This window comes from Oncorhynchus mykiss, chromosome 11 (genome assembly GCF_057628025.1).
Source record: "Oncorhynchus mykiss isolate SJ-2025 chromosome 11, ASM5762802v1, whole genome shotgun sequence".
NCBI lineage: Eukaryota > Metazoa > Chordata > Actinopteri > Salmoniformes > Salmonidae > Oncorhynchus > Oncorhynchus mykiss.
The window spans coordinates 43,114,412-43,140,810 of NC_143032.1; the positions used below are offsets into that span (position 1 = coordinate 43,114,412).

Sequence of the window (26,399 nt, forward strand, 5' to 3'; positions counted from 1 at the left end):
GGTGTATGCTGAATGGATATAGAAGTAGTTCACTGCCCACTGACAAAATGAATTTAACTCAGCTGTGGCACCATAGAGGAAGCAACAAAGGAGACTTAAACGCACCAATATGACATCACGTCAAATCAATTAAAGATGGCTTGGATATGTTTAAATATATAGAAAACCGGACAGGCACTTCTAAATGTTAAAACATAGTGTAAAAAATGTACATGCCCTGCAAAAGTGGCGCAAAGCAGTTATTTTACTGATGGCCACACTTGCACATTGCGAGCTTCTACAGTAGCATATGCGTAACTCAATGTGAGCCAAGATTACTAATGACCCCAGTGTAAGATTAGTCAACAGGGCCTTTATGAGCGGGTCCTAGCTCATGCGCACCATGTGTGGCGGTTCCCCGCGGATTGTTGTTTTATTTCAATGGAAGAGAGAGGAAACACACAAAGAACAGTGTCCACACTGAAGATCCAGAGAGTAACCATGGAACCGTTTGTCTCACTCTTCAATGGGTTACCCGGCCATTCATTTAGTAATTTTACTGTATCGATATTTAGGCTTTTCAAATATATTAGCCACTCCGAGGGGATTTTGGCACTGTTAAACATTAAATTAGTAGTGGCTCAATACTTTAATTGTTTTCTTACAGTGTTAGACAATCCCTCTGCATGAGCTGTCAACTGATGACAGTAAGGGGCACAAATTCATATAGGACTATCTCTGACATAGGGTACTTCTGATTACTATAAAGTACTAACCTAACGTAGCATTAAGAAAAACAAATACAATCTTATGTGACAAATTGAGAAATTCGAGCCATTACAAGATTCTATAAAATTGCCCCAATGAAAGGTGCGCGTATAAAGCCAAGAATCCTGCAGGAATTTATTTATTAGTCAACTTGCTGTATAGTTAATTCAAACACCTGTTCACAAAATTATGAAATGTATCCAGACTTACCTGACACCTTGCTGGCTATCAGTCCAAGATAAATTATAGAAATACCACTACTGTTGATGATAGCATCGATAACGCCTATCAATAATCTCCCAAAGTTTCTGTCAGATGACGTTATTGGTCAATGAATGCATCTTGATACTCGTAGCCTACTCCAATTCTTGGGGTGCTCTTGACAGCTCTCGGTACCCCCAGCGAACAACCACACATAAAGCGTCACACTCGTGACGGAATATGGCAAATAACTAACGGTATTTTCTCTGCGTACAAAACGGTGTAGTGCAATCGTTTTTTGTTCAATCCATCTGACTGCTTAAGGGTTCGCTGAGAGAAAGAACATACGCAGCCATGTCGATCAGCCTCACTGCTGTCTAAACAAAACTACTATGTGGACTCCCCGCATGTCGAGGGAAGGCGAAATGTGCTAATCTTAATCGCATTTGCCTCGGGGAGCTCGACAGGAGTAGCGGACAGCTCCACCCAGCGAACGGTTGTCCTTACACCCAGCTATTTCGATAGGTCTAGAAGTGCATGCTCAAAATGACCTGAGGTTCACCATAAAGAAAAGTGACAATTACGTTTGGGATTCAAGTTTATTGTTAGAATGATGTGTAGATTGAGATGTACCGTAATTTGTCTCTTCCTATTAATTTAATTCTGAAATGTTCACTAAGAAACTTCTAAATGTGTTCCTATAGCCTAACAGCCCCTAGTTGGCACAGTGATTGCTGCAGATCACGTTCATTAGCCTTACCTCAAAATTATCAAATTTCTCCAATTGTGGACACTTGCACTTGTTCATTTTCAGAAGAAAAATAGTTAAGTATAATTTGTAGGTGCCTAGGCCTAACACTTTAAATACCATAGATAGGAATAACTATAACAAAAATAATAGCCCTATCAATTAATGTTTTCAATTACGCTCAATAGGTTCTACTATGATAGGGGCCAAACTAATTGGACCCAATCATTGGGCCTAGCCCGTGGCATCTGATAAGGAACAGCACTTGCGCCATCTAGTGGTTTTAACTAGTTACCACAGCCACAAAGTCAAAATGGGATATATCGTAAAAATGTATGAAAACAAAAATGTGCTTTTTAATTTGAGGTTTGGGTTAGGCATAAGGTTATCGGTGTGGTTTAGGTTACAGTTAAGGTTAGGGTTAGGTTTAAAATCACTTTTTAAGACGATGAACTGTAGATGGTGGCGGGGTTTATGACTTTGTGGATTTGGTAACTAGGGACGACAACATCTAGTGGTCAATGCAAGAATTGGAGTTCCTATCCACGGACGTCATCACGTTAGTATTCTGTTGACGTGGCGTAGCTAAACAAACGAACGCCAGTAAACCGGGGGAAGAATGGATGTGGTTTAGGTCGTCGACGGAAAAGTGCTCATGTTTTCAGGTAAAGTCCGGGTGTTTCTTCGCTTATAATTTGCAAAAATGAACACGGACTTGTTCCAGCAACAATAATCGCGAATGCACTATAGATAGCTAAGACACTTAGGGTACAGATGTTAGGTAAGCTAGCTCTATGTTAGCTTGACAGGAAAGCTAGCTAACTAATAGTTAGCTAACTAGAAACCTACCTAACGTAGCTATCTGGCAGCTGCTTCAGTCAGTTGGGACAACAAAGTGTTTGATTGCGTTTTACTATGTAGTTAACTGGTGTGGTGAGCACAATGTACGTACCTAGCTAGCTGGCAAGTTGTTTTCCCGCAGATAGCTAACGTGTTAGGTTACATATAGATGGGATAGCCCATTCAAATAGACGGTAAACTTTATTAGACCTTAGGGAGGACTGCTGTAAACTGGGTATACCCCACTTGGGTTCTCAGAGAGCTAGTTTAAGGTTAGCCAGAGAGCTAGCTAGCCTTTACCTCCATGTTTCATGAGCTGAAATAAAATATCACAAATGTTCCATACGAACAAAACGTTTCTCTCAAACTTTGTTTACGTCCCTGTTAGTGCCAAGATAATCTATCCACCTGATATCAAGGAGCTGATTAAACAGCATGCTCATTACACAGGTGTACCTTGTGCTGGGGACAAAAGGCCACTCTAAAATGTGCAGTTTCGTCACACAACACCACAGATATCTCAAGTAGAGGGAGCATGCAATTGTCATGCTGACTGCAGGAATGTCCATTAGAGTTGTTGCCAGAAAATGTAATGTTCCACAATCCGGCTTCTTCACCTGCGGGATCGGGCTCAGGAGTATTTATTTCTTTGATGGAGCTCTTTTGTAGGGAAGAACAAATTCTAATTGACTGGGCCTGGCTCCCTAGTGGGTGGGCCTATGCCCACTCATGGCTGCACCTGTGCCGTCATGTGAAATCCAAATTAGCAAAGTCTCTGACATGGTTGCGTTTATCTTTGGTCAGTATATGAGTGATAGTGAATTTACTTTAGTATTGTTATTTTGTAGTGACGGTTATTAACTTAGCTAACTGTGACTTCTGATTAAACTTTAGCCAAAGATTTTTTATAACTAAGTTAGACCACAGCCTGTCGTTTCCAATGGGAACAAATTAGTCATAGTGGGCAGAACCAAGCACAAGCTAGCGTGATCCTATTGGCGCGTTCTAGTAAACATTTGCATATTTCCGTTAGGGACCTCCTACTTTGAAGTGGCAATAACTCAAATTGCCTTTGCACTCCTAAACAACGCAATTTTTAAAAAACTTTGTCCACTCTGTTCAGAACATATTTTAGTTTTGGGAACAGAAAACTATTGAGATTAAATGTTTCATTGAGAATTTGTTCCATTTTCTCCCACTGCTGGCCAATGGGCTTCCTCTCACTGCCATATTTGGTAGTGAGTGGAAAGGCAGAATGGATGCTTCACATTTATACGTCCTGTGAAATGTCTCATTGTTCTGTGCTTTGGCCCTCTAAACGTTAGCCAAAGTTTATCTAGATGTTATCTGACAAAAAGCTGTCACATCAGCAGCTTATGTTCCTCTCTGATTGTCAAATGGTTTCCAAATGACAACGTTATATAAACAAGGAGCTTCAGTACACTGCAGTCTCCCAGGCATCAATCTTATCAGTCAGTACCACTGACTAAACCTACAAGACTGATGGACTTTAATCACCCCTATGAGGATCATTCAACTGGAAGAGTTGGACTGAATGCTCTGTGCTTCACATGCAAGATACATTTACTATTGCACGTTTTGAAGTATGTAAGATCCTGTCTATATTGAATGTAAATGAATGTAGGCTAACTAGCTAGGTGTACCTTAAAAAAACAAGGTGATATAATATACTTTGGTAATGCATCTGAAACTTGTAACTGAAGCTGTTGTATAGCTTTCAATAACAATGTCTCGCTCCTCTCTTTGAAGTGAAAAATGACTGGGAGAAGCCAGCACTATGGTTTCCAGTCAGCCACGACGATGCAGCCTGCCAATGGAGGACATGCCTACCTATTTGGGAACAGCGCTGAGAACGATCTTGCTGAGGAGGATGGAGAGAGCTACGAGCTGCGCACCCGAGGCCGGGACCGGAGGAGCACCTCCAGGGAGAAGTCAGACGACATTGTCCACCTGGTCCGAGACATTAAAGAAGGGGACACTCTGAATAGCTTCTCCCTGCAGTACCACTGCTCAGTAAGTCAACCTTAATCCCGGTCTTACTCTCTAATGACAAGCCCTTTCAGACAGACCGGACATGTAGCTTTGACTTCTCACTACTTTTTTGCAACACATAAGTAAAGTCAACTCCTTTGTTATGTATCTGTCTGTGTATCATAGGTAGCAGACATCAAGAGGGCCAACAACCTGTTGACAGAGCAGGACTTCTTTGCACTGAGATCCATCAAGATCCCTGTGAAACGTTTCAGCGTGCTGACAGAGACCCACAACACTGCTCCTCTCAAATCTGCTTCCCCCACAGGCCACCGACGCATCCACCAGCCCCCCATCTCCACAGAGACTTGCACAGACTCCTCCTCCTCGTCCACAGACAGTGTGGGCAGCTTCCTGCAGGAGAAGGACAAGGACATTGAGCTGCTGGTCAAGTCCACTGGCACCTCCAGAAGCAGCCTGAACGAGGTGGTCTCCTCCCTGACCCTCCAGCAGCCCTTATTACTGGGGGAGCCTGACTTCAAGCCTATCCTCAGGAAGGACCCCTACCATGGGGCAGACTGGGGCATGAGGTGGTGGATGGCGGTGGCCATCATGGTGGTGGTTGGCATCGTCACACCAGTGTTCTACCTGCTGTATTACGAGGTGCTGATGAAGGTGGACGTGAGCCATCACACCACCACGCCATTGGTCAATCCGAATGGCATGCAGAATGCCCAGATGCCTGAGCCTGTGGCAATCAATGGAGGGCCCAACTCAAGACCTCACGCTGGAAACGTACCTAAATCAGACTCACATGGACACAGTGATGTGGATGACTACCTTGGCCCCAAGAAAGAGAAAACGTAGTGAGGGTGAGTCACACTTAAGGAGTGGGAGATATTTCTGAGCAGTTATATATGGTACAAATTCTCTGAGAATAACTTTATGGGGAACAGAATCCATTGGAAAATTATGGAGGGGAATAACGGAATTTTCCGTGGACATACAGTATGTATGTTTTTTTAAAGTTTTTAAAGCACTTTTTCTTTTTGTTGCACAGAGGTACCCAACTGCTTATTGTCCCCTTTGTCAGCTAGCTGTTGGAACTGTTTCTGTAACGCTGTCTAAAGGGTTTGTGCTATCTGGGATACTTGGGATGTCCCTACCCCTTAACCCCTAAGTTACCATATGAGGTTTCAACTTTAATGGGTTGATGTCAGAGTTGGACATCCCAATGACCCTGTCTGTCTAAAGTGAGGGTTATTTTCCTGGTCAGAAAAGTACTGATTGCTGCCCCTTATCAATGACAGTAATTTGAGGAATATTGGTCTTATACTTTCAGTATTGTCTAAAATGTGTTACAAATCTTGAACATTGCTTGTATATATTTTTTTGCCTGTCTAGGGAGAACTGCATTTTGACTCACAAAAACTATATTTCTACTTAGGGCATGGTGACAAAACAGGAAATGCACAATATTCCCAAACACTAGCTAGCTATATTCTAGTGAAATGTTATTTTAGTTCCTTTTCCTCATGTCCATTTCATAAAATCATGTAACAAACAGTATGTGCCTTCAACTTGTGGGACACTACAAAAGGCTGAAAAATTAGTATATTTTGAATAAATTATTGATGCTCAGACTTTGCATGTTTGTTTAATTTGTTTATACACGTATTTACAAAAGAGCCACTTACAGTATTTAAACTCAAACTCACTTCAAATCACACAAGCACATCTTGATGATTCTCACATTGTAAATGTAGGTTCAAACAAAATATGTGAACTTGATGACAGTGTTAGTCATATAGCCAACAGCTATTTGGTAAACAATAAATCATGATTTGCAGGGGGAAACGCATTTGGAAGAGTGACAGTCAACATTCTTCTGGCTTTTTAAATACTGTATGCTCTTGAGATAACATCCATACAGTTGAGGTTAATATGTGGCTCCTTCATCCATGTTCTCATCACTGCCGGCACCAAAATCATCACCATCTTCAAAGTAGCTGGCAATGTAGTCATTTTCCTACAAAAAGGCAAGTGTTAATTGTGACATTCCCCATTGGTGTGTGAATGCCCTTAACAAGATTGCCATTTTGTAACTGTAGTCGGCTGGTATTTTGAATACAGTAATTGCAGAATAACTGCAGTTACACATTACTGTAAACCACTTATTTTGGATGCAATATTTTCAGCATTTTGCAATTGGACTGCAATCTTTTTTAGTAAGGGTGCTATGTGCATAGGTACTGGAGCTATTACATTTGTCATTTATACTGAACAAAAATATAAAACGCAACATGTAAAGTGTTGGTCCCATGTTTCATGAGCTGAAATAAAAGGTCCCAGAAATATTCCATATGCATAAAATGCTTATTTCTCTCTTGTGGACAAATTTGTTTACATCCCTGTTAATGAGCATTTACCAAGATAATCCATCCACCTGACAGGTGTGGCATATCAAAAAGCTGATTAAACGTGCACTTTGGTAAGATTGGACATTGCTTATAACATCAGATCGAATGTAATTGATCTGGAGATGGTCTGGCTGGATGGATATCTGCCTTCCCAAAACCAAGCCGATTTTGTTGGGGGTGTGTTACATGTCGCCCTATCAAGATCTCGAAATTGTGTTGTCAAGCTAATGATTAACTGACTACCTGTTACGTGAGGGCAGCAAGAAGCCAAGGTAAGTTGCTAGCTAGCATTAAACTTAATCAATCTTAACATAATCACTAGTTAAACTAGTAATATCATCAACCATGTGCAGTTATCTAGCGTGTCCTGTGTTGCATATAATCAATGCAGTGCCTGTTAATTTCTCATCGAATCACAGCCTACTTCGCCAAACAGGTGATTTAACAACCGCATTCGCGAAAAAAGCACTGTCATTGCACCAATGTGTACCTAACCGTAAACATCAATACACAAGTATGTTTTTAAACCTGCATATTTAGTTAATATTGCCTGCTAATATGAATATCTTATAACTAGGGAAATTGTGTCACTGATGTGAAATGGCTAGCTAGTTAGCGGGGTGCGCACTAATAGCGTTTCAAACGTCACTCGCTCTGAGACTTGGAGTAGTTGTTCAGCTTGCTCTGCAAGGGCTGCGGCTTTTGTGGAGCGATGGGTAACGCTGCTTCGAGGGTGGCTGTTGTCGATGTGTTTCTGGTTCGAGCCCAGGTAGGGGCGAGGAGAGGGACAGAAGCTATACTGTTACACTGACAATACTAAAGTGCCTATAAGAACATCCAATAGTCAAAGGTATAAGAAATATAAATGGTATAGAGAGAAATAGTCCTATAATAACTACAACCTAAAACTTCTTACCTGGGAATATTGAAGACTCATGTTAAAAGGAACCACCAGCTTTCATATGTTCTCATGTTCTGAGCAAGGAACCTAGCTTTTTTACATTACACTTTTACTTCTCCAACACTGTTTTTGCATTATTTAAACCAAATTGAACATGTTTCATTATTTATGAGGCTAAATAGATTTTTATTTATGTATTATATTAAGTTAAAATAAGTGTTCATTTAGTATTGTTGTAATTGTCATTATTACAAAAAAAATGGCAGATTAATCGGCCTTTTCTGGTCCTCCAATAATCGGTATTAAAATCCTAATCGGTCGACCACTGGCTTTACTCAAAGGCAGTGGAATGTCGTTAGTAGACTAAAAAAAAGGGCCTAGACAGCTGCCCTGGGGAAATCCTGATTCTACCTGGATTATGTTGGATAGGTTTCCATTAAAGAACACCCTCTGTGTTCTGTTAGACAGGTAACTCTTCATCCACAATATAGCAGGGGGTGTAAAGCCATGACACATATGTTTTTCCAGCAGCAGACTATGATTGATAATGTCAAAAGCTGCACTGAAGTCTAACAAAACAGCCCCCACAATCTTTATTTTCAATTTCTCTCAGCCAGTCATTTTTGTAAGTGCTGTGCTTGTTGATTGTCCTTCCCTATAAACATGCTGAAAGTCTGTTGAAGGTGAGTCCACATACTCACATAGGCAGTAGCTGCTTTCAGGAACTCAAGTGGCTGCTTGTTGATGCTAAAGTGTCCCAGATTAGACCGTGTTTGGTTTACAGGAATATTTACAGTTCTGCACCCAGATATCTGACTGATTACTTTCCCCATGTTAGGGATGCACCAGATCAGGTGTTACTAATGTGTGCTTATAGTATACAGGTTCAGGAGTAATGCTGGGAAAGGTACTTTCTTGTATACTGGCGCCTCAGAATGGAATGAGTTGCCTCTACCCATAAAAACGTCATCTCTTGGCAGCTTTAAAAATAAAGTAAACAGTTTGATTTCTTCTGTGCCCATTTATATGTACCCTACGACGTAACCACAATGAGATAGATGTTCTTCGTTTTTATGTTTTATTATCATCATCATCTCGCCGCCATACTGTGTTCAACCGTGTCTGATCTTGCCTAGCCATCTTGTCTCAAGAGGACACAGTGGAAATAAGTCCCAGACTTTGTGTGTTATCCTTGATGATTTTACTCATGTGCATGTATGGCTTTTAAGTTTTATGTGTGCTTGTTCTTTTTTAAATGGTTGAATTATTAAACTAAAACAAGTTGTGCTGGGGACAATAAAAGGCCACTAAAATGTGCAGTTTTGTAAAACAACAATGCCACAGATGTCTAAAGTTGAGGGAGCTTGCAGTTGGCATGCTGACTGCAGGAATATCCACCAGAGCTGTTGCTAGAGAATGTAATGTTGATTTCAGAGATTTTGTCAGTACGTCCACACAACAGCAGACCTTGTGTAACCACGCCAGTCCAGGAACTTCACATCCGGCTTCTTCTGAGACCAGCCACCCTGACAGCTGATAAAACTGTGGGTTTGCAGAACCTAATAATTTCTGCACAAACAGTCAAACTGTCTCAGGGAAGCTCATCTGCGTGTTCATTGTCCTCACCAGGGTCTTGACCCAACTGCAGATTGGTGTCGTAACTGACTTCAGTGGGCAAATGCTCACCTTCAATGGCCACTGGCATGCTGGAGAAGTGTGTTGTTCATGGATGAATCCCGGTTTCAACTGTACCGGGCAGATGGCAGACAGTGTGTATGGCATTGTGCAGGCGAACAGTTTGATGTCAACATTGTAACATAATGCCTCATGGTGGGGTAATGGTTTGGGCAAGCATAAGCTACGGACAACGAACACAATTGCATTTTATCTATGGAAATTTTAATGTACAGAGATACCGTGACGAGATCCCGAGGCCTACTGTCATGCTATTCATTCGCCGCCATCACCTCATGTTTCAGCATGATAATGCAAGGCCCCATGTCGCAAGGATCTGTACACAATTCCTGGTCTCAATCCTTCCATGGCCTGCATGCTCACCAGACATGTCAACCATGGCGCATGTTTGGGATACTGTGGATTGATGTGTACGACAGCGTGTTCCAGTTCCCACCAATGTCCAGCAACGTCGCACAGCTATTGAAGAGGAGTGGGACAAAAATTTCACCTGCCACAAAAAATTTCACCTGCCACATCAAGTCTATGCGAAGGAGATGTGTCGAGCGACATTGGGCAAATGGTGGTACACATACATATCTGTATTCCCAGTCATGTGAAATGCATAGATTAGGGCCTAATTCATTTATTTCAATTGACTGATTTCCTTATGAACTGTAACTAACATTTTTTAAATTGTTGCATGTTCCGTTTCTATTTTTGTCCCGTGTATATTGCGTATTGTGACCTTCAGACATTACATACACGTGTCATTTATCATCGGAGATGTCTCAATACCAAGTTGATTGTATGGAAGTGTGTCAGCGAACAACTTGAAGTACAATACATTGTGTGATAGAAGTTGACTAAGGATGATTTAGATCCAAATTTGGCTTTATATTACAACTAGGGGAAGTCGGGGGTGTGGGTGGGTGGGGGGTTACCTCTTCTAATTCCTCCTCCTCCAACTCCTCTCCTTCAATTTCTTCGTCCTCTCCTTCCTCTGTAGTTTTCTTTTCTTCTTTCTCCTCATCTGACTTTACATCATCTTTCTTTTCCAGTTCCTGAAGAAATAGCCATTTTGTATGATTATCCAGACATACAAACAGCTTTCACACATAAAACATATGATGGGCATGTTCATTTTTGAATCATTATTCAAGTCAATGTTATCAGGCTATTAGAATGTCAAATCTGAATGTACAGATAATCCCAACTAGTCCCAACCCCTCCAGAGATTGCTTGTTTTAAAATAATAAATCAATTTAGAAGAAGTGAGAAGGAATAAAGGTGATGAAAGTGACTTACATCTAATTTACTGAGTACATCTGCTTTTTCTTTGCTTGACACCTTTATGGGTTTCTTCTTTGCGCCTACTAATATTACGTTCATTAGGAAATATAGATATTAGCTAAATCATAATGACATAATTGTAATATAAAAAAATATATGTTTGATTATCACTACACAATCTTTAAGTACCTGGTTTTACATTCAACTTTTTCTTTTGAGGCATCAGCTCTTTTGGAAAAAGCTGCCAGTCTGTAATGACAAACAAGTGAGAAGTTATATTAAAATAAAATGTATAATATTGGAAATCAGACTCAGGTTTTGTTTACGTTATTTATTTCCACAATGAGGTAACAAATTGTGAAAATGTTGATTGGGAGAGACGAAGGTCGAAAGCCATGCGTCCTCCCTTTTAGTGCAAGAGCTATTATTTTTTTTTCTTACCCCCTTTTCGTGGTATCCAATTGTTAGTAATTACTATCTTGTCTCATCGCTACAACTCCCGTACGGGCTCAGGAGAAGACGAAGGTCGAAAGCCATGCGTCCTCCGAAACACAACCCAACCAAACTGCTTCTTAACACAGCGCGCATCCAACCCGAAGGAAGGAAACACCGTGCACCGGGTTACCTTGGCTAGCATGCACTGCGCCCGGGCCCACCACAGGAGTCGCTGGTGCGCAATGAGACAAGGATATCCCTACCGGCCAAACCCTCCCTAACCCGGACGACGCTAGGCCAATTGTGCGTCGCCCCACGGACCTCCCGGTCGCGGCCGGCTGCGACAAAGCCTGGGTGCGAACCCAGAGTCTCTGGTGGCACAGCTAGCGCTGCGATGCAGTGCCCTAGACCACTGCGCAACCTGGGAGGCCAGTGCAAGAGCTTTTTGAATAAAAATAGTTTTTGGCCCACAGATCAATCTGATCTGATAATTCTGACCAATTCTGCATATGTATCCTCTGGAGCGCTACCCTCCCAGTTGTAACTAACCTGATTCAGCTTTTAAACTAGCTAATTATTAGAATCAGGTACGCTAGATGAGGGTTGGAGTGTAAACCTACAGTACGATAGCACTCCAGGAACAGGTTTGGAGAACCCTGCTCTAGAAAATCCCAGCTGCCAATCAGCACTGGATGTAAATATTTTTAAACTATCAACTCGCCCAAACGATCAGACTGAGCAGTTCAATAGCAAAAGGCGGCTAAGGGAAATAAATTACAAAAAAATATATAAACAGTGATGATTTTAAAAAACTATTTACAAAAAGACTGCATGGGGACTTTAATCTGATAATGACCAAATTGACCAATTACCTGGAGTCCACTCCTCATCCAACATGTTTTGCCTCTGATACCTCTCCTTGTATCTTTCCACATCTATTTGATATGTAAACAGTAAAGGTTATGCATGGATACTCACACAAACGAAACACTCACTCAAGTCAGCAAGCACATTTTGTATCTGCTGGAAATATCTCTTAAATACTTATTTCTCCCGTAGTACATTGAGCATATGACCAAGTGAACTCAAACATACAGATAAAGCAGTCATATCCACTATACATCAATAAGCTATGGTAAGGCGGCACTTGATACGGATACATCATCTTACCCCAGAAAATAATGTGCTCTAAATCCAAGCTTAGTCAGGCCAGGAATTTCTAACTCAATATTCTCTCCTAGATCAGCTTCTCTGTCTCCAGATAAGGTATGGTTAAATGGCTAATTTCCTGGGTGTTACATTACCTCACGCCATTGTCTTAATGGATGAGATACACTCACCATTGCTGATAATGCACGCTCTCACCTCCTTTCCCAGCCAAAGGCTTGATGTTGTGGGGTAGTAGTCTCATGGTTCCCCTTATCTCCTGTTTCAGGGCTAGCATGTAGTCCTCATCTTCTCCCTCTTTCAAGGGCACAGGCTTGAACTCCACATCCTGAATGGGGAAAATAACTGCTGACGTGCCCTTGAGCAAGGCACTTAACCCTAATTGCTCCTGTAAGTCCCCCTGGATAAGAGCGTGTGCTAAATCAGTGTATCGCAACTCTAGTCCTCCAGTAACCCCCAACAAGCACACTTGACTCAACTTAACAAATCATCAAGCAGTTGAATCATGAGAATCATGAGAGTTTTTCTGGGGCTCCAACTGAAATGTGTGCTCTTGGTGGTACTGGAGGACTGGAGTTGGGAAACACTGTGCTAAATGACGTACATGTACTATAAAGCCCATTCCTCCCAAGACAATGTCACTTACTGGTCCAGGAAACAGAGACCATAAGCCCGGTAAATGCAGTCAGTATAGTACTACTCACTGGATACAGCTTGTTGGGCCCCTCTCTGGTCTGAGGCATATTCCCCCTGCTGAGGCCCAGGGATTCTATGTTGAAGCTGAAGGCAGCTATACCACGGCCTTTACCACCAGCCATGTCTGCACTATGAGTGGGCTGCTGCTTCCAACACGCGATTACCTATATTAGAGGACATAGTGATGTTCACATTCTCATGCACACATGCCCCCTCAGATGTCCTGTAAAAATGTTTTATACATATGAACTTTTTTGCTTGTTTCGCTGTAATACTACTAGCCACCTAGCAATTTTATGAAGTTGGCTTGAGCTAGCCCAGATTGGGAACCTATTTCCTAACCTCATAACTAGCTACCAAGAAGCTAGCTGCTTTTAGAAATGATAGTATTTACACACTAGCATCGCTAGGAAGTAGCTTGCAAAAAGAAAAGAAAAACATCTAATATAAAATAAATTAAAGACTTTCCAAACGTGGGTCTGTTTGTAAGCCCATATATATATATATATATATATATATATATATATATATATATATATATATATATATATATATATATATATATATATATGCTCCCTGTATATAGCAATGTTATTTTTTACTCGTTTTTCACCGTGTCTTTATTCCGGGTGCCACTATTTCTATTTTTTTTTTTTTAACCCCGCATTGTTGGAAAAGGACACCCGTTGTTTACGAAGCATGGGACAATACCATTTTTTTAAATTTGATTTGTAGAACCACTTCCTCTCTGCTTATGTCAAAATGAAAATGCTTCACATGTGCCATACCTGCAACAACAAAAAAGCTATTAGTTGTGGGGGGCTTTTATTTTGCCATGAGGTAAGCAGAGGAACTGACCTTGCTGAGTAACTGCATGAGTCTACAACAGACCCACGTTTGGAAATGCTGTTTAATTATATGTTCCATTAGATGTATTTATTTATACATTTGGAAAGTTTACCGGAAAATTGTGTTTCCATCAGGCCTGACAAAAATACATTTTTTTTAAAAAAATCCGACATTAACTTTACTCGCATAAAAAGATTGGATGTCAACCTGGTAAATGGTGTCAGCTGTCAATGCATCACTAACTATGTTTCCATCCAACACTTTCATCCCCATGAATTACCTGATGTATGAGAAAACTAACGCTGGATGGAAACATTAAATACCGGTACAAGTTTATAAATGCTGACAATTGTCATTCGACATGGTGGGATCTTTTTGTGTCGGTAAAATTAATTATGCGAGAAATGGTGGTGGAAACGCCTTTACGCAAATATTGATATCATAACCATCATATCGAAGTACACTTGGAGTCATGCGATGATGATTATGTTGTGTAGTCCTCCCACTATGACTCGGGAAAGTAAGCAGTTTTTAGGCTACAGATGAAATACATTGTTTCACAGGGTGGTGAATGTGCAAGGTGATGCACGAGGGTCATTTTCTGGTGACATGTTCATCGATGCTTGCCTGCCGTTTGACAAATACAAATAATATCGTTGATCCACAATACTCTCATAATGTAGCCTACCAGCACTGTTCTGCGAGCTGTTGGCCTGATAGAGCACATGTGTAAAGACCAGAGTGGGCACATTTGCTATATAACGCAACGGTATTATGACAACCATCAGTAGAGTTGAAAAATATTTGAAATCGCGAAAGTCAGTTTGATGGAAACAAATCTCTGGTGGGAAAATGCGCGTATTGTTTTAGGCAGATTTTTGAATATTCGCCTGAAAAAAGCTGTCACAAATAGCTACAGTCAGCCCATGTTGTGAATTGTGAATATCCACTGCATGTTGGTTATTTTTTTTCGGTTGAACTAGAATAGCGTGTTCTGTGTGGGTGAAATCAAATAGTCGAATGTCGTGGAGTTAAAAGTAGGACCTAATTACCACGCCACTGGTGAATTGTAGGTCCTCGTCTTTCTCCTTTGCGCACAGCTGTTACTTTGTAGCGATGCATACATTGGGCATTATTTATATGACGACATGGGTAGGTGTGTTCTAGCCAATAGCTTTTGATTTTCACAGTGCCGTCATACATCTATCCGTCCAGTCAACATGCGTTCCTCCCACAAGGGTGTGTCCGGTGGCCACCATTATTTTGGGGTATTAAAATCTTAGACACTCAAATACAGCGATATTACATGTGTGTAGCAGAACGGCAATTGACTGCAGCTTTTACGCGTCGCCAATTGCATGACCTGGCATGTCTGCCACGGACTGGTACGCGCATAAATCCCTCGGAGAAGGACTATATTGGATCCAGGAGAAGTTTTTCGAATCGTCAAACAGAGCTAATATTTGGCTCCTCCGAGGATCTCACCAAGACGTAGTGATAGACACAGGCTTGGGTTTGAGGAGCTTACCTGACTACATTAACTCCAAAGGTCTGCTTGGAGACGACCCGCAGCGAAAGAACCCCCTTTTGGCTATCGCCACCCACGCCCACTTCGACCACTCAGGTGGTCTGCATCAGTTCCAACAGGTCGGGGTCCACAGTGCAGAGGTCGATGCGCTGGCTAACGGAGACAACTTCGAGACGGTCACCTGGCTGTCGGATAGAGAGATAGTCCAGGCTCCCTGGCCGGGATGGAGGGCCAGGCAATACAGAGTCAAAGCTGTACAACCAACACATATACTACAAGAAGGTAAGAACCAAACATTCTATAGAGATACCAATGTGGTGGCATAATTGTTAACAGAAATCTAGAAGACCATTTGCTGTATGATGTTGAGATAAGGATATGGTCAATATGAATGTAATAACACAGCCCTTTAAGGATGTGTCTGCAACCCTTGTTACAGACTTTGCGTTGGAATACACTTTCACATTAGGCTGCATCCCAAGGGAAATTTATACTGCAGAGACTTGGCAGAGCACCAACACTGACCTCCCATCACGCACGCGCACACACAACTGCATTACCCCTCCCTTTTTTTGTATTCCATCATACACTCTCAATAGAAGTCAGAGCGTTAAAAATCTGACTGCGCATTCTTGAGATGAGGTTCCACACCCTAAATAAGTCAGACTCATTTACATGAACTGTACAATGTTGTTGCTTATTTTATTTAACATTTATTTAACTAGGCAAGTCAGTTAAGAACACATTTATTTATTTACAATGACGGCATGCCCCGGCCAAACCCTAACAACGCTGGGCCAAATGTGCGCCCGTCCTATGGGACTCCCAATCACGGCCGGTTGTGACACAGCCTGGAATTGAACCAGGGTCTGTGGTGATGCCTCTAGCACTGAGATGCAGTGCCTTAGACAGCTGCACCACTCAAGAGCCCTTATAATGGGTCCCATAGGAAAGAACTGGATAGGTGCAGTGACGTGTTGATTTTACAGTCAGCATAGTAGTACGGTACCCCTAGAGAAAAGTAGGGTTAAGTGCCTTGCTCAAGGGCACGTCGGCAGATTTTTTCACCTTGTCAGCTCAGGTATTTGAACCAGTGACTTTTCGGTTACTGGCCCAATGCTCTAACCACTAGGTTAGAAAGACCAGGAAGGTTTTCCAATGGCTCGCAAAAAGGGCACCTATTGGTAGATGGGTAAAATGAACAAAAACAGACATTGAATATCCTTTTTAGCACTTTAGAGATATTAATTACAATTTGGATGGTTTACCAATACACCCAGCCACTACAAAGATACAGGAGTCCTCCCTAACTCAATTGACGGAGAGGAAGGAAACCGCTCAGTGATTTCACAATGAGGCCAATGGTGATTTTAAACGAGTTACAGAGTTAAATGGCTGTGATAGGAGAACTGAGGATGGATCAACAATATTGCAGTTACTACACAATACTAACCTAAATGACAAAGTGAAAAGAAGGAAGCCTGTACAGAATAAAAATATTCCAAAACATGCATCCTGTAATACTGCAAAAAAAAATGAATTTTTTAAAACTTTTTGTCCTGAATATAAAGCATTATGTTTGGGGCAAATCCAACACAACACATAACTGGGTACCACTTTTCATATTTTCAAGCATGGTGATGGCTGCATCATGTTATGGATATACTTGTCATTGGCAAGGACTAGGGAGTTGTTTTTGTTGAAAAATAGAAACGGAATAGAGCTCAGCACAGGCAAAGTCCTAGAGGAAAACCTGGTTCAGTGTGATTTCCAACAGACACTGGAGTTACTTACCAAGACGACGTTGAATGTTCCTGAGTGTCCTATAGTTACAGTTTTGACTTGAAAATGGCTGTCTAGCAATGATCAATAACCAACTTGGCAGAGCTTGAAGAATGAAAAAAATAAAATGGGTAAATATTGTACAATCCAGGTTTGCAAAACTCTTAGAGACTTACTCAAATACGCACAGCTGTAATCACTGCCAAAAGTGATATTAACATGTATTGACTCAGGGGGTTGAATACTTATGTTTTATTTTCCATTAATAATTTTAAAAGAATGTAATCCCACATTATAATACTACAAAATGTGGAAAAAGTCAAGTGGTGTGAATACTTTCTGAAGACACTGTAGATGCTATTTTCATACTCAGCTGATGACTTTGATGGATTTTATTTTAGCCAAGGAAATACAGCAGACGAGACCCGGCCATACTGAATTACGACAGAGCCTGAAAGGGAGAATGTACACATTCAATCCCATCCACAGAGATCAGACCACAACACAAGTTATATTCTTGCTTTGAAGACACACACGCACTCCTGATCCATATTCTTAATTATGGCAGATATTTGGTCCGTCTTGTCACATTTTCATGCATTGCCGCACACTTAAAAAAGTTGGCTCAAACTCCCCCATCCGATCCCTGTGTAATCTGAGCACTAGTCAATACACTTCTGCTGCGTCAGTGCTGCAATGCAGTTGGAATATCTTATTGCTCAATGTGTCTGTTTTCCCCACCTTTCTCTCCTCATTCTCCCTCAGGTGATGTCATCAACCTGGGTGACAGGCAGCTGACGGTGCTGCACATGCCCGGCCACTCCCGGGGCAGCATCTGCTTGCACGATGGCGACAACAAGATGCTGTTCAGCGGGGACGTAGTCTACGACGGAGCCATGATCGACTGGCTGCCCACTAGCCAGGTCAGCGACTACATCAGCAGCTGTGAGCGCCTGGTGGGGCTGGTGGACAGCGAGCAGGTGGACCAGGTAATGCCGGGACACTATCACACATTTGGCGCGAAGCAGCTCCACCGCATTGCCTCGGGGTACATCGATAAAGCTGGCACCTGCCCGGCACGCTTCTCCACGTTCGCCTGGAGGACCTTGGCTGGATTGGCGTTACGGGCCTCCAACACACGGGGCATCTGCTAGCCAAGAGACAGGCTAGCATTTAGAGTCGCACAGGTAGACTGGGGATATGCAGGAGATAATTTACCCCCTCAATGATCAGGAATTCTTTGTACTGTCAATCAGAAACTGCTGTGATCCAATGTATGTTATTTTACATCATTAATTAAAATGCCCCCACGCTTTACATCAGGCAATGATTGACAGAAAATCAAGATTCCCGTCATTATGGGATGCATTCAAGACTGGAAAATGAATATATACACTGCTCAAAAAAATAAAGGGAACACTAAAATAACACATCCTAGATCTGAATGAATGAAATATTCTTATTAAATACTTTTTTCTTTACATAGTTGAATGTGCTGACAACAAAATCACACAAATTATCAATGGAAATCAAATTTATCAACCCATGGAGGTCTGGATTTGAAGTCACACTCAAAATTAAAGTGGAAAACCACACTACAGGCTGATCCATCTTTGATGTAATGTCCTTAAAACAAGTCAAAATGAGGCTCAGTAGTGTGTGTGGCCTCCACGTGCCTGTATGACCTCCCTAAAACGCATGGGCATGCTCCTGATGAGGTGGTGGATGGTCTCCTGAGGGATCTCCTCCCAGACCTGGACTAAAGCGTCCGCCAACTCCTGGACAGTCTGTTGGTGGATGGAGCGAGACATGATGTCCCAGATGTGCTCAATTGGATTCAGGTCTGGGGAACGGGCAGGCCAGTCCATAGCATCAATGCCTTCCTCTTGCAGGAACTGCTGACACACTCCAGCCACATGAGGTCTAGCATTGTCTTGCATTAGGAGGAACCCAGGGCCAACCGCACCAGCATATGGTCTCACAAGGGGTCTGAGGATCTCATCTCGGATCTCGGTACCTAATGGCAGTCAGGCTACCTCTGGCGAGCACATGGAGGGCTGTGTGGCCCCCCAAAGAAATGCCACCCCACACCATGACTGACCCACCACCAAACCAGTCATGCTGGAGGATGTTGCAGGCAGCAGAACGTTCTCCACGGCGTCTCCGGACTCTGTCACATGTGCTCAGTGTGAACCTGCTTTCATCTGTGAAGAGCACAGGGCGCCAGTGGCGAATTTGCCAATCTTGGTGTTCTCTGGCAAATGCCAAACGTCCTGCACGGTGTTGGGCTGTAAGCACAACCCCCACCTGTGGATATCGGACGCACATACCACCCTCATGGAGTCTGTTTCTGACCGTTTGAGCAGACACATGCACATTTGTGGCCTGCTGGAGGTCATTTTTCAGGGCTCTGGCAGTGTTCCTCCTTGCACAAAGGCGGAGGTAGCGGTCCTGCTGCTGGGTTGTTGTCCTCCTACAGCCTCCTCCACATCTCCTGATGTACTGGCCTGTCTCCTGGTAGCGCCTCCATGCTCTGGACACTACGCTGACAGACACAGCAAACCTTCTTGCCACAGCTCGCATTGATGTGCCATCCTGGATGAGCTGCATTACCTGAGCCACTTGTGTGGGTTGTAGACTCCATCTCATGCTACCACTAGAGTGAAAGCACCACCAGCATTCAAAAGTGACCAAAACATCAGCCAGGAAGCATAGGAACTGAGAATTGGTCTGTGGTCACCACCTGCAGAACCATTCCTTTATTGGGGGTGTCTTGCTAATTGCCTATAATTTCCACCTGTTGTCTATTCCATTTGCACAACAGCATGTGAAATTTATTGTCAATCAGTGTTGCTTCCTAAGTGGACAGTTTGATTTCACAGAAGTGTGATTGACTTGGAGTTACATTGTGTTTAAGTGTTCCCTTTATTTTTTTGAGCAGTGTATATATATATATTTTAATATAATATTAAGAATATGACAAGTTGTGTGATTGTTGGAATGTGCTTTCACGTTAGGCAGCATCTCTTATGGCGGTGTTTCTCTACCCCAGTACTCACAGTTGCATATTTTTGTATTTGCCCAGCTGGGATAACTAATGAAGAGCTAGATGGTTAGTTGTCGAGTCAAACATGCAACCTTAAGGAGGCTCTTGGATCAGAGATGAGTAACACTGCCATAGGGGAAATAAGGTGACAGGCAGCACACCACCTACTGACCTCAACACAGACAGAAAGAGAGAGAGAGACAGATAGAGACATTCACACACACAGAGCATGACCGTCTATATCTTTGTAACCTCGTCCCCAGGCTAACAGAGAGAGAAAGGCGGCTGGTGGATGAGACTATATATTTTGCAACACTGCATAAAGCCATCACATTCCTGAAATGAGACATTCCAGTTACTATGTTGCTTTTTATTTTACTTTCAACACTGAGGAAAAGGACATTTTCAACAGCACAAATTCCCATTGAAAGATTCATGTGATAGTTTGGCTGCAAATACCAATTCTGTGCCCTTCCACACTCCACTCCACGTCATAGATTTAACAATGGTGGAAAATCCCTCTAGTGAATGATTTCACTAATCCAATGATTTTAAATTCATGACTGGAAGTGCACAGTTTGGGAGACGGGTGGAGAATTGGCACGCAGGCTTGGACCCTGTGTGCAGAGAATGACAAGGATAACTGGGTCACCAATGGCTCTTGCAGTACATTGTCTGAATAGCTGAAATACGCTACAGCAGTTTTCAACTTTAAATGGATAAAATATTCATTCAGTCCCTAAACTATGAAACAGAACACTGCGTTGGCATGCACTATGTCTGCATACATTTTGGGTCAACTGACAAGAGTTTAACGGGGTAGGCCATCATTGTAAATAAGAATTTGTTCTTAATTAACTGACTTGCCTAGTTAAATAAAGGTTTAAAAAAAAAACGAAGTGTCTGTCTAACTCGGCCCGATTTGTTATTAATCCTTTGCCTACATCACAGCATCTTTTATTTCCAGTTCTGATTATGCATAAGTGATTTGAGGTAAGGTAAAGGAAACAAGGTAATTAAATGGAACGATAATGTAGTGCCCATCCCTGCAAGTTAAAAGGCCATAATTTCAATTCTGCATAATAGCACAGCATTTTATAAACTTTACATGTTGATATGCTTCCATATGACTGGTTTCACATTTGTCTCCAGACATTAGAAGGTAAAGAAATATATTTTTACAATTCCCTTAACCAAACAGATTAGTCATTTACTTAGCTCTTATGAAGTTGTAAATTACAGTGCATGGAGATTGATGTTATATCTATCAGGGTGGGAAAAGTAGATGCTTTTTCCACTTGGAACTGGTAGATTCACTCAAACTTACTCATGGTTTACTATAACGTAAAGGTGATGGAATTATGTCAGTCAGAATACAGCGTCTCTGTAGACACACCCCGGCCACACCTTCATTTATTCATCTCCACCTCAAACTAATAGGTGAATAGCATGCTATTCTCATGCTTAAGTTCAAGGTCAGTAGTGGTTTCTTTGCAGCAATTAGACCACGAAGGCCTGATTCATGCTGTCTCCTCTGAACAGTTGAGATGTGTCAGGTACTTGAACTCTGAAACCACTACTAGGGCTGTTCAATGTTGGACCTGGATGGCTCTCATTATAAAATCAGGGACTGATACAGACCTGGGACACCAGGTGAGTGCAATTAACTACCAGGTAGAAACAAAAACCACAAGTGTTTCAGTCATCCAGGAACGGAATTGAACAGCCCTGCTCTAGTTCTCCTCTACATATCAAATGATACTCTATCATTTCCACTAACATGAGACAGACATGACAAGAAAACAATGGCTGTTCTAAATTGACAAATCATTTATTATCGTTATGTTACATTTTTAAACACAGGACACTTGCATGGTTAACATTTAATGTTATCTACCGGATGCAGTCATAGATCTGAAATCGGCTGTTAAAGTAATATCAATAGAGCTGTATTTATAACAAAATCAATAATGTAAAATATATTTTAACAAAAAGGAGAAAGGAGTTTTGTTAACTTACAAAAAAACTTTACAGTAACAAATGCCACTTTGAAGCATTTACAGTTGTTTTAATGAGAAACTGAGTGAGCCAGCTGTGAGCCCTTGGAACACAGTAACATATCATAGCCTACAGTCCATCATAAACAAAGAGACATGGAGGGATTGATAGGCTTAAATGCATAGACCAGGGGGGCCAACCACACTTAACCCTGCCCACCTTATCGTAATTTAACAACTACTACAATCACCTGGTTGGCATTGCTTAGTAGGTAAAAGACTGCACTATCTTAAGAAAAAGCTCAACACAATATTTGCTATAGATCAGTAATTCCTGTATTGCCTACTTCCATAATCGATTGCAATGTTCTATATATACAGTACCAGTCAAGTTTGGACACACCTACTTATTCCAAGGTTTTTCTTTATTTTATACATTGTAGAATAATAGTGAAGACCTCAAAACTATGAAATCATGTAGTAGCCAAAAAAGTGTTAAACAAATCAAAATATATTTTATATTCTTCAAAGTAGCCAACTTTTGCCTTGATAACAGCTTTGCATTCTCTCAACCAGCTTCATGAGGTAGTCACCTGGAATGCATTTAAATGAACAGGTGTGCCTTAAAGAAATTCCACAAATTAACTTAACCTTAATACGTTTGAGCCAATCAGTTGTGTTGTGACAAGTAGGGGTGGTGTACAGAAGATAGCCCTATTTGGTAAAAGACCAAGTCCATATTATGGCAAGAAAAACTCACATAAGCAAAGAGAAACAACAGTCCATCATTACTTTAAGACATGAAGGTCAGTCAATGCGGAACATTTAAGTGCAGTTGCAAAAACCATCAAGTGCTGTGATGAAACTGGCTCTCATGAGGACCGCCACAGGAAAGGAAGACCCAGAGTTACCTCTGCTGCAGAGGATAAGTTCATTAGAGTTCACTGCACCTCAGATTGCAGCCCAAATGAATGTCAGAGTTCAAGTACCTGACACATCTCAACTGTTCAGAGGAGACAGCATGAATCAGGCCTTCGTGGTCTAATTGCTGCAAAGAAACCACTACTAAAGGACACCAATAATAACAAGAGACTTGCTTGGGCCAAGAAACACGAGCAAGGGACATTAGATCGGTGGAAATCTGTCCTTTGGTCTGATGAGTCCAAATTGTACATTTTTGGTTTCAACCGCAGTGTCTTTGTGAAAAGCAGAGTAGGTGAATGGATGATCTCTTCATGTATGGTTCCAACCATGAAGCATGGAGTTGGTGTCATGGTGTGGGGGTGCTTTGCTGGTGACACTGTCAGTGATTCATTTAGAATTCAAGGCACACCTAACCAGGATAGCTACCACAGCATTCTGCAGCGATACACCATCCCATCTGGTTTGCACTTAGTGGGACTACCATTTGTTTTTCAACAGGACAATGACCCAACAAACCTCCAGGCTGTGTAAGGGCTATTTGACCAAGAATGAGAGATGAGTGCTGCATCAGATGACCTGGCCTCCACAATCGCCTGACCTCAACCCAATTGAGATGGTTTGGGATTAGTTGGACTGCAGAGTGAAGGAAAAGCAGCCAACAAGTGCTCAGCATATGTGGGAACTCCTTCAAGACTGTTGGAAAAGCATTCCAGGTGAAGCTGGTTGAGAGAATGCCAAGAGTGTGCAAAGTTGTCATCAAGGCAAAGGGTGGCTACTTTGCAGAATCTAAAATATATTTTGATTTGGTTACTACATGATTCCATGTGTTATTTCATAGTTTTGCTGTCTTCACTATTATTGGACAATGTAGAAAATAGTACAAATAAATAAAAACCCTAGAATGAGTAGACGAGTAGACGTCCAAACTTTGGACTGGTACTGTGTGTGTGTGTGTGTGTGTGTGTGTGTGTGTGTGTGTAAATTCTGGGACCGGTTTTCAGGCCATAAGGTTACGACTGTACCACAAACTATCCTATAAATCCACAAGGTCAAAGGTGGGATATCTAAACTCTTCACCCATGTATGTGCATTCCCAGTTTCTACATTCTCAAATACATAACATTTGCCAACCTAACTGAATTGGATGACATTAAAATACCCTTGAACTGAGACGAGCTGTAGCATGGGATTTAAACCCCCTAGCAACACTGTTCTCCATGCAAAGTATTGGTTTCGTCAACAGAGTATCGTTTGTGAGGAAATCCTTGCCTGCTAGTAGGGGCGTATTAAAGATTAACAAGGACACCCAAAGCGTTTGCCTCTCCATTCCAAAAACCATCTAGGCCTTCAACTTAACTCTAGGGGATTTTGTAGGGGCCGGCCCAGATTTCAAAGTCAGTACATTTGCACGCAATACTGCAACGAGGCAGTGTAACAAGTTAAGATGGGTTCTCGTGATTATGTAGTACGTTACCTTTGGCTTACTTCAATTCATTATAATTTATTCCATAAGTGATTAACATAAATCTTAAATATTGGTTCTTGTATAGTAGACCTACAATGTGTTAATGAATGCAGGGGAGGTTCTAGGAACCTTGCAGAAGCTCGATGTGACCCTGATGTTATCACAGTAGGAACAAGTAGTACAGTAAATTATTGGGAGAACTGTTGCATTAAGTTGAGCTTTCAATTCATTCACCGTCTGAGCAGTTAAGATCTCCGGCAACGCATTCTTTGCGTCTTTGAACACAAACATGCAATAAGCAAATCGGTACATAAATATACTTGTTCCTTCCAGGCATGAATTCATAATACAAGTGATGGGTCTAGTCATTTGGATAGATCACAGTGAGCCTTTTTGGTACAGGTAACAACAACCCCATGACCACACAGACACTAAACATTCCCATACACTGACAGTTCACTTGGCCACACGCTCACTGCCCTGCCCAAACACTGCAAACACAAATACAGCACATATAGTAAGTAAATACCGCAGCTGAACTAACAAGATGCTATGAAATCATGTTCATATTGAGGGGTGTATGGCTTGGATGACTGACGAGGAAACTCTCGTCTTTGACTGACAGATGCTGCCCTTTCCAGTTGGAGATTTCAGATGCGCAGAGCCTAGAGATATTGCGTTTATATCATCAACAAAAAAACTTTCTCTCTTCAATTTCCTAATCAGCATTACCATTTGAAAGGGAAGCAGAATACTCCCATGTTCTGTGGACCATTGATACTGACACAGAATGTTTCCTGTCCTTAGTCTAAAGTAATTCCAGTTAATACCAGGGCTCTTTCAACTGAGGGACTGGCTTCCTTCCCGCCAGTTCTTACCAGGACTTTGGGTGATGTGGGGGTCTGAGGTGGCTTATCCCTGGCTCAGTGGTTTAAAGTGAGGGTCTGAGGTGGGTTGCCTATTGCAGGTGGGCTGCCTATTGGAGACGGTTTAGATGAGTGGGGGTCTGAGGTGGGTTATACCTGGCTCTGGAGCCAATTTCGGGGGTCCAGTTTAGCTCTCAAGTTCCTGAGGCTCCGGCGGGCCGAGGAGGGGCGTGAGAAAGGGGTACCGTCCAATGAGGAGGGGCTGTGGCTTCCCTCGCTGGAGCTGTTACTGGAGGTGGAGCTGGAGCAGGACAAGGTGGCCTGGGGGACGCATTCCGCCGGGATGGGGGCAAGGGAGGAGGAGGAAGGGGGCTGACAGGAGCACTGTAACACCCCCCCATACCCCCTGCCCCTGAGAGTGCTAAGCTTGGCATCCAGGGAGAGGGTGCGGGGGCGGAAGCGGGGGGAGGAGAGGGAGAGGGGCTCGGCCCAGCCTTGGAGGCGGGAGCAGGGGCTGGTGCTGCAGGGGCTGTCGCTGTCAGAGGTCAGGCTGGCATCTGAGGAGAGCAGGCCTGGCCAGGGGCAGCGCAGGGAGCTCAGTGGGCTGTGGGGTAGGCGGTGGGGGGAGCGGGGGATGTGGCGGGCCAGCCGAGGGGTGGGGGGGCCACCAGGAGACTCCTCGAACAGGGACATCCAGGGAGGAGAGGTCCCCAGCTGGCTCCTCAGCTCCAGCTCCTGCATCCGCTGCGTCAGGATGTCCGTCACAGTGCTGATGTCATCAGAGGTGTCAATAACTAGAAGGAGCAGAGGAAAGTTATTACTCCACTG

General features: G+C 42.5%; 5 protein-coding genes across 16 annotated transcripts in view; 2 read left to right on the forward strand and 3 right to left on the reverse strand.

Moving 5' to 3' along the window:
* adgrv1 (adhesion G protein-coupled receptor V1) overlaps positions 1-1,410 on the reverse strand; it is a 212,527-nt gene extending 211,117 nt beyond the window's left edge. Inside the window, exon 1 of the mRNA XM_036935476.2 lies at positions 958-1,410. The gene's annotated coding sequence lies outside the window, so the exon portion shown is untranslated. The remainder of the gene's footprint in view (positions 1-957) is intronic.
* An 809-nt stretch (positions 1,411-2,219) lies between these two features.
* lysmd3 (LysM, putative peptidoglycan-binding, domain containing 3) lies at positions 2,220-6,169 on the forward strand. Its single transcript, XM_021620882.3, has 3 exons — positions 2,220-2,361; positions 4,307-4,570; positions 4,715-6,169. The coding sequence occupies exons 2-3, from the start codon at positions 4,313-4,315 to the stop codon at positions 5,393-5,395; spliced, it is 939 nt and encodes a 312-aa protein (XP_021476557.3). The 5' UTR covers positions 2,220-2,361; positions 4,307-4,312; the 3' UTR covers positions 5,396-6,169.
* Positions 6,170-15,588, reverse strand: polr3g (polymerase (RNA) III (DNA directed) polypeptide G). Of its 2 annotated transcripts, none has more exons than XM_090190176.1 (8): positions 15,492-15,588; positions 13,123-13,278; positions 12,617-12,746; positions 12,124-12,186; positions 11,006-11,065; positions 10,832-10,899; positions 10,468-10,587; positions 6,170-6,557 (listed from the first exon to the last, which is right to left on the reverse strand). In XM_090190176.1, the coding sequence occupies exons 2-8, from the start codon at positions 13,234-13,236 to the stop codon at positions 6,468-6,470; spliced, it is 645 nt and encodes a 214-aa protein (XP_090046302.1). In that variant the 5' UTR covers positions 13,237-13,278; positions 15,492-15,588; the 3' UTR covers positions 6,170-6,467. The 2 variants fall into 2 exon arrangements, with proteins under 2 accessions (XP_090046302.1, XP_021476560.2); XM_021620885.3 differs by lacking the exon at positions 15,492-15,588 and adding an exon at positions 15,016-15,082.
* Positions 15,161-20,661, forward strand: mblac2 (metallo-beta-lactamase domain containing 2). Its single transcript, XM_021620884.3, has 2 exons — positions 15,161-15,773; positions 18,039-20,661. Exons 1-2 carry the CDS (start codon positions 15,332-15,334, stop codon positions 18,425-18,427), a joined length of 831 nt encoding a protein of 276 aa, XP_021476559.1. The 5' UTR covers positions 15,161-15,331; the 3' UTR covers positions 18,428-20,661.
* A 1,464-nt stretch (positions 20,662-22,125) lies between these two features.
* LOC110535022 (rhotekin) overlaps positions 22,126-26,399 on the reverse strand; it is a 126,301-nt gene continuing 122,027 nt past the window's right edge. For 7 of the 11 annotated variants that reach the window (XR_016484487.1, XM_036935480.2, XM_090190172.1 and 4 more), the window contains one exon: positions 22,126-26,365. Coding sequence is in view for 6 of the 11 variants with exons in the window: in XM_036935480.2 (XP_036791375.2) it covers positions 25,722-26,365 (644 nt within the window). In the remaining 5 variants the exon portion in view is untranslated. The remainder of the gene's footprint in view (positions 26,366-26,399) is intronic. The other 4 variants (XR_016484489.1, XR_016484491.1, XR_016484490.1 and 1 more) reach the window with 4 other exon arrangements.

Excerpts from the sequence above, each read along its gene's own strand:
- polr3g (XM_090190176.1), bottom strand. The coding sequence starts at position 13,236 with ATGGCTGGTGGTAAAGGCCGTGGTATAGCTGCCTTCAGCTTCAACATA. Across the intron at positions 12,187-12,616 it reads GCCTTTGGCTGGGAAAGGAG|ATGTGGAAAGATACAAGGAG; the intron begins GTGAGAGCGTGC and ends CATATCAAATAG. Across the intron at positions 10,588-10,831 it reads ATGTACTCAGTAAATTAGAT|GAACTGGAAAAGAAAGATGA; the intron begins GTAAGTCACTTT and ends CTATTTCTTCAG.
- lysmd3 (XM_021620882.3), top strand. The coding sequence starts at position 4,313 with ATGACTGGGAGAAGCCAGCACTATGGTTTCCAGTCAGCCACGACGATG. Across the intron at positions 4,571-4,714 it reads CCCTGCAGTACCACTGCTCA|GTAGCAGACATCAAGAGGGC; the intron begins GTAAGTCAACCT and ends TGTGTATCATAG.
- mblac2 (XM_021620884.3), top strand. The coding sequence starts at position 15,332 with ATGTCTGCCACGGACTGGTACGCGCATAAATCCCTCGGAGAAGGACTA. Across the intron at positions 15,774-18,038 it reads AACACATATACTACAAGAAG|GTGATGTCATCAACCTGGGT; the intron begins GTAAGAACCAAA and ends ATTCTCCCTCAG.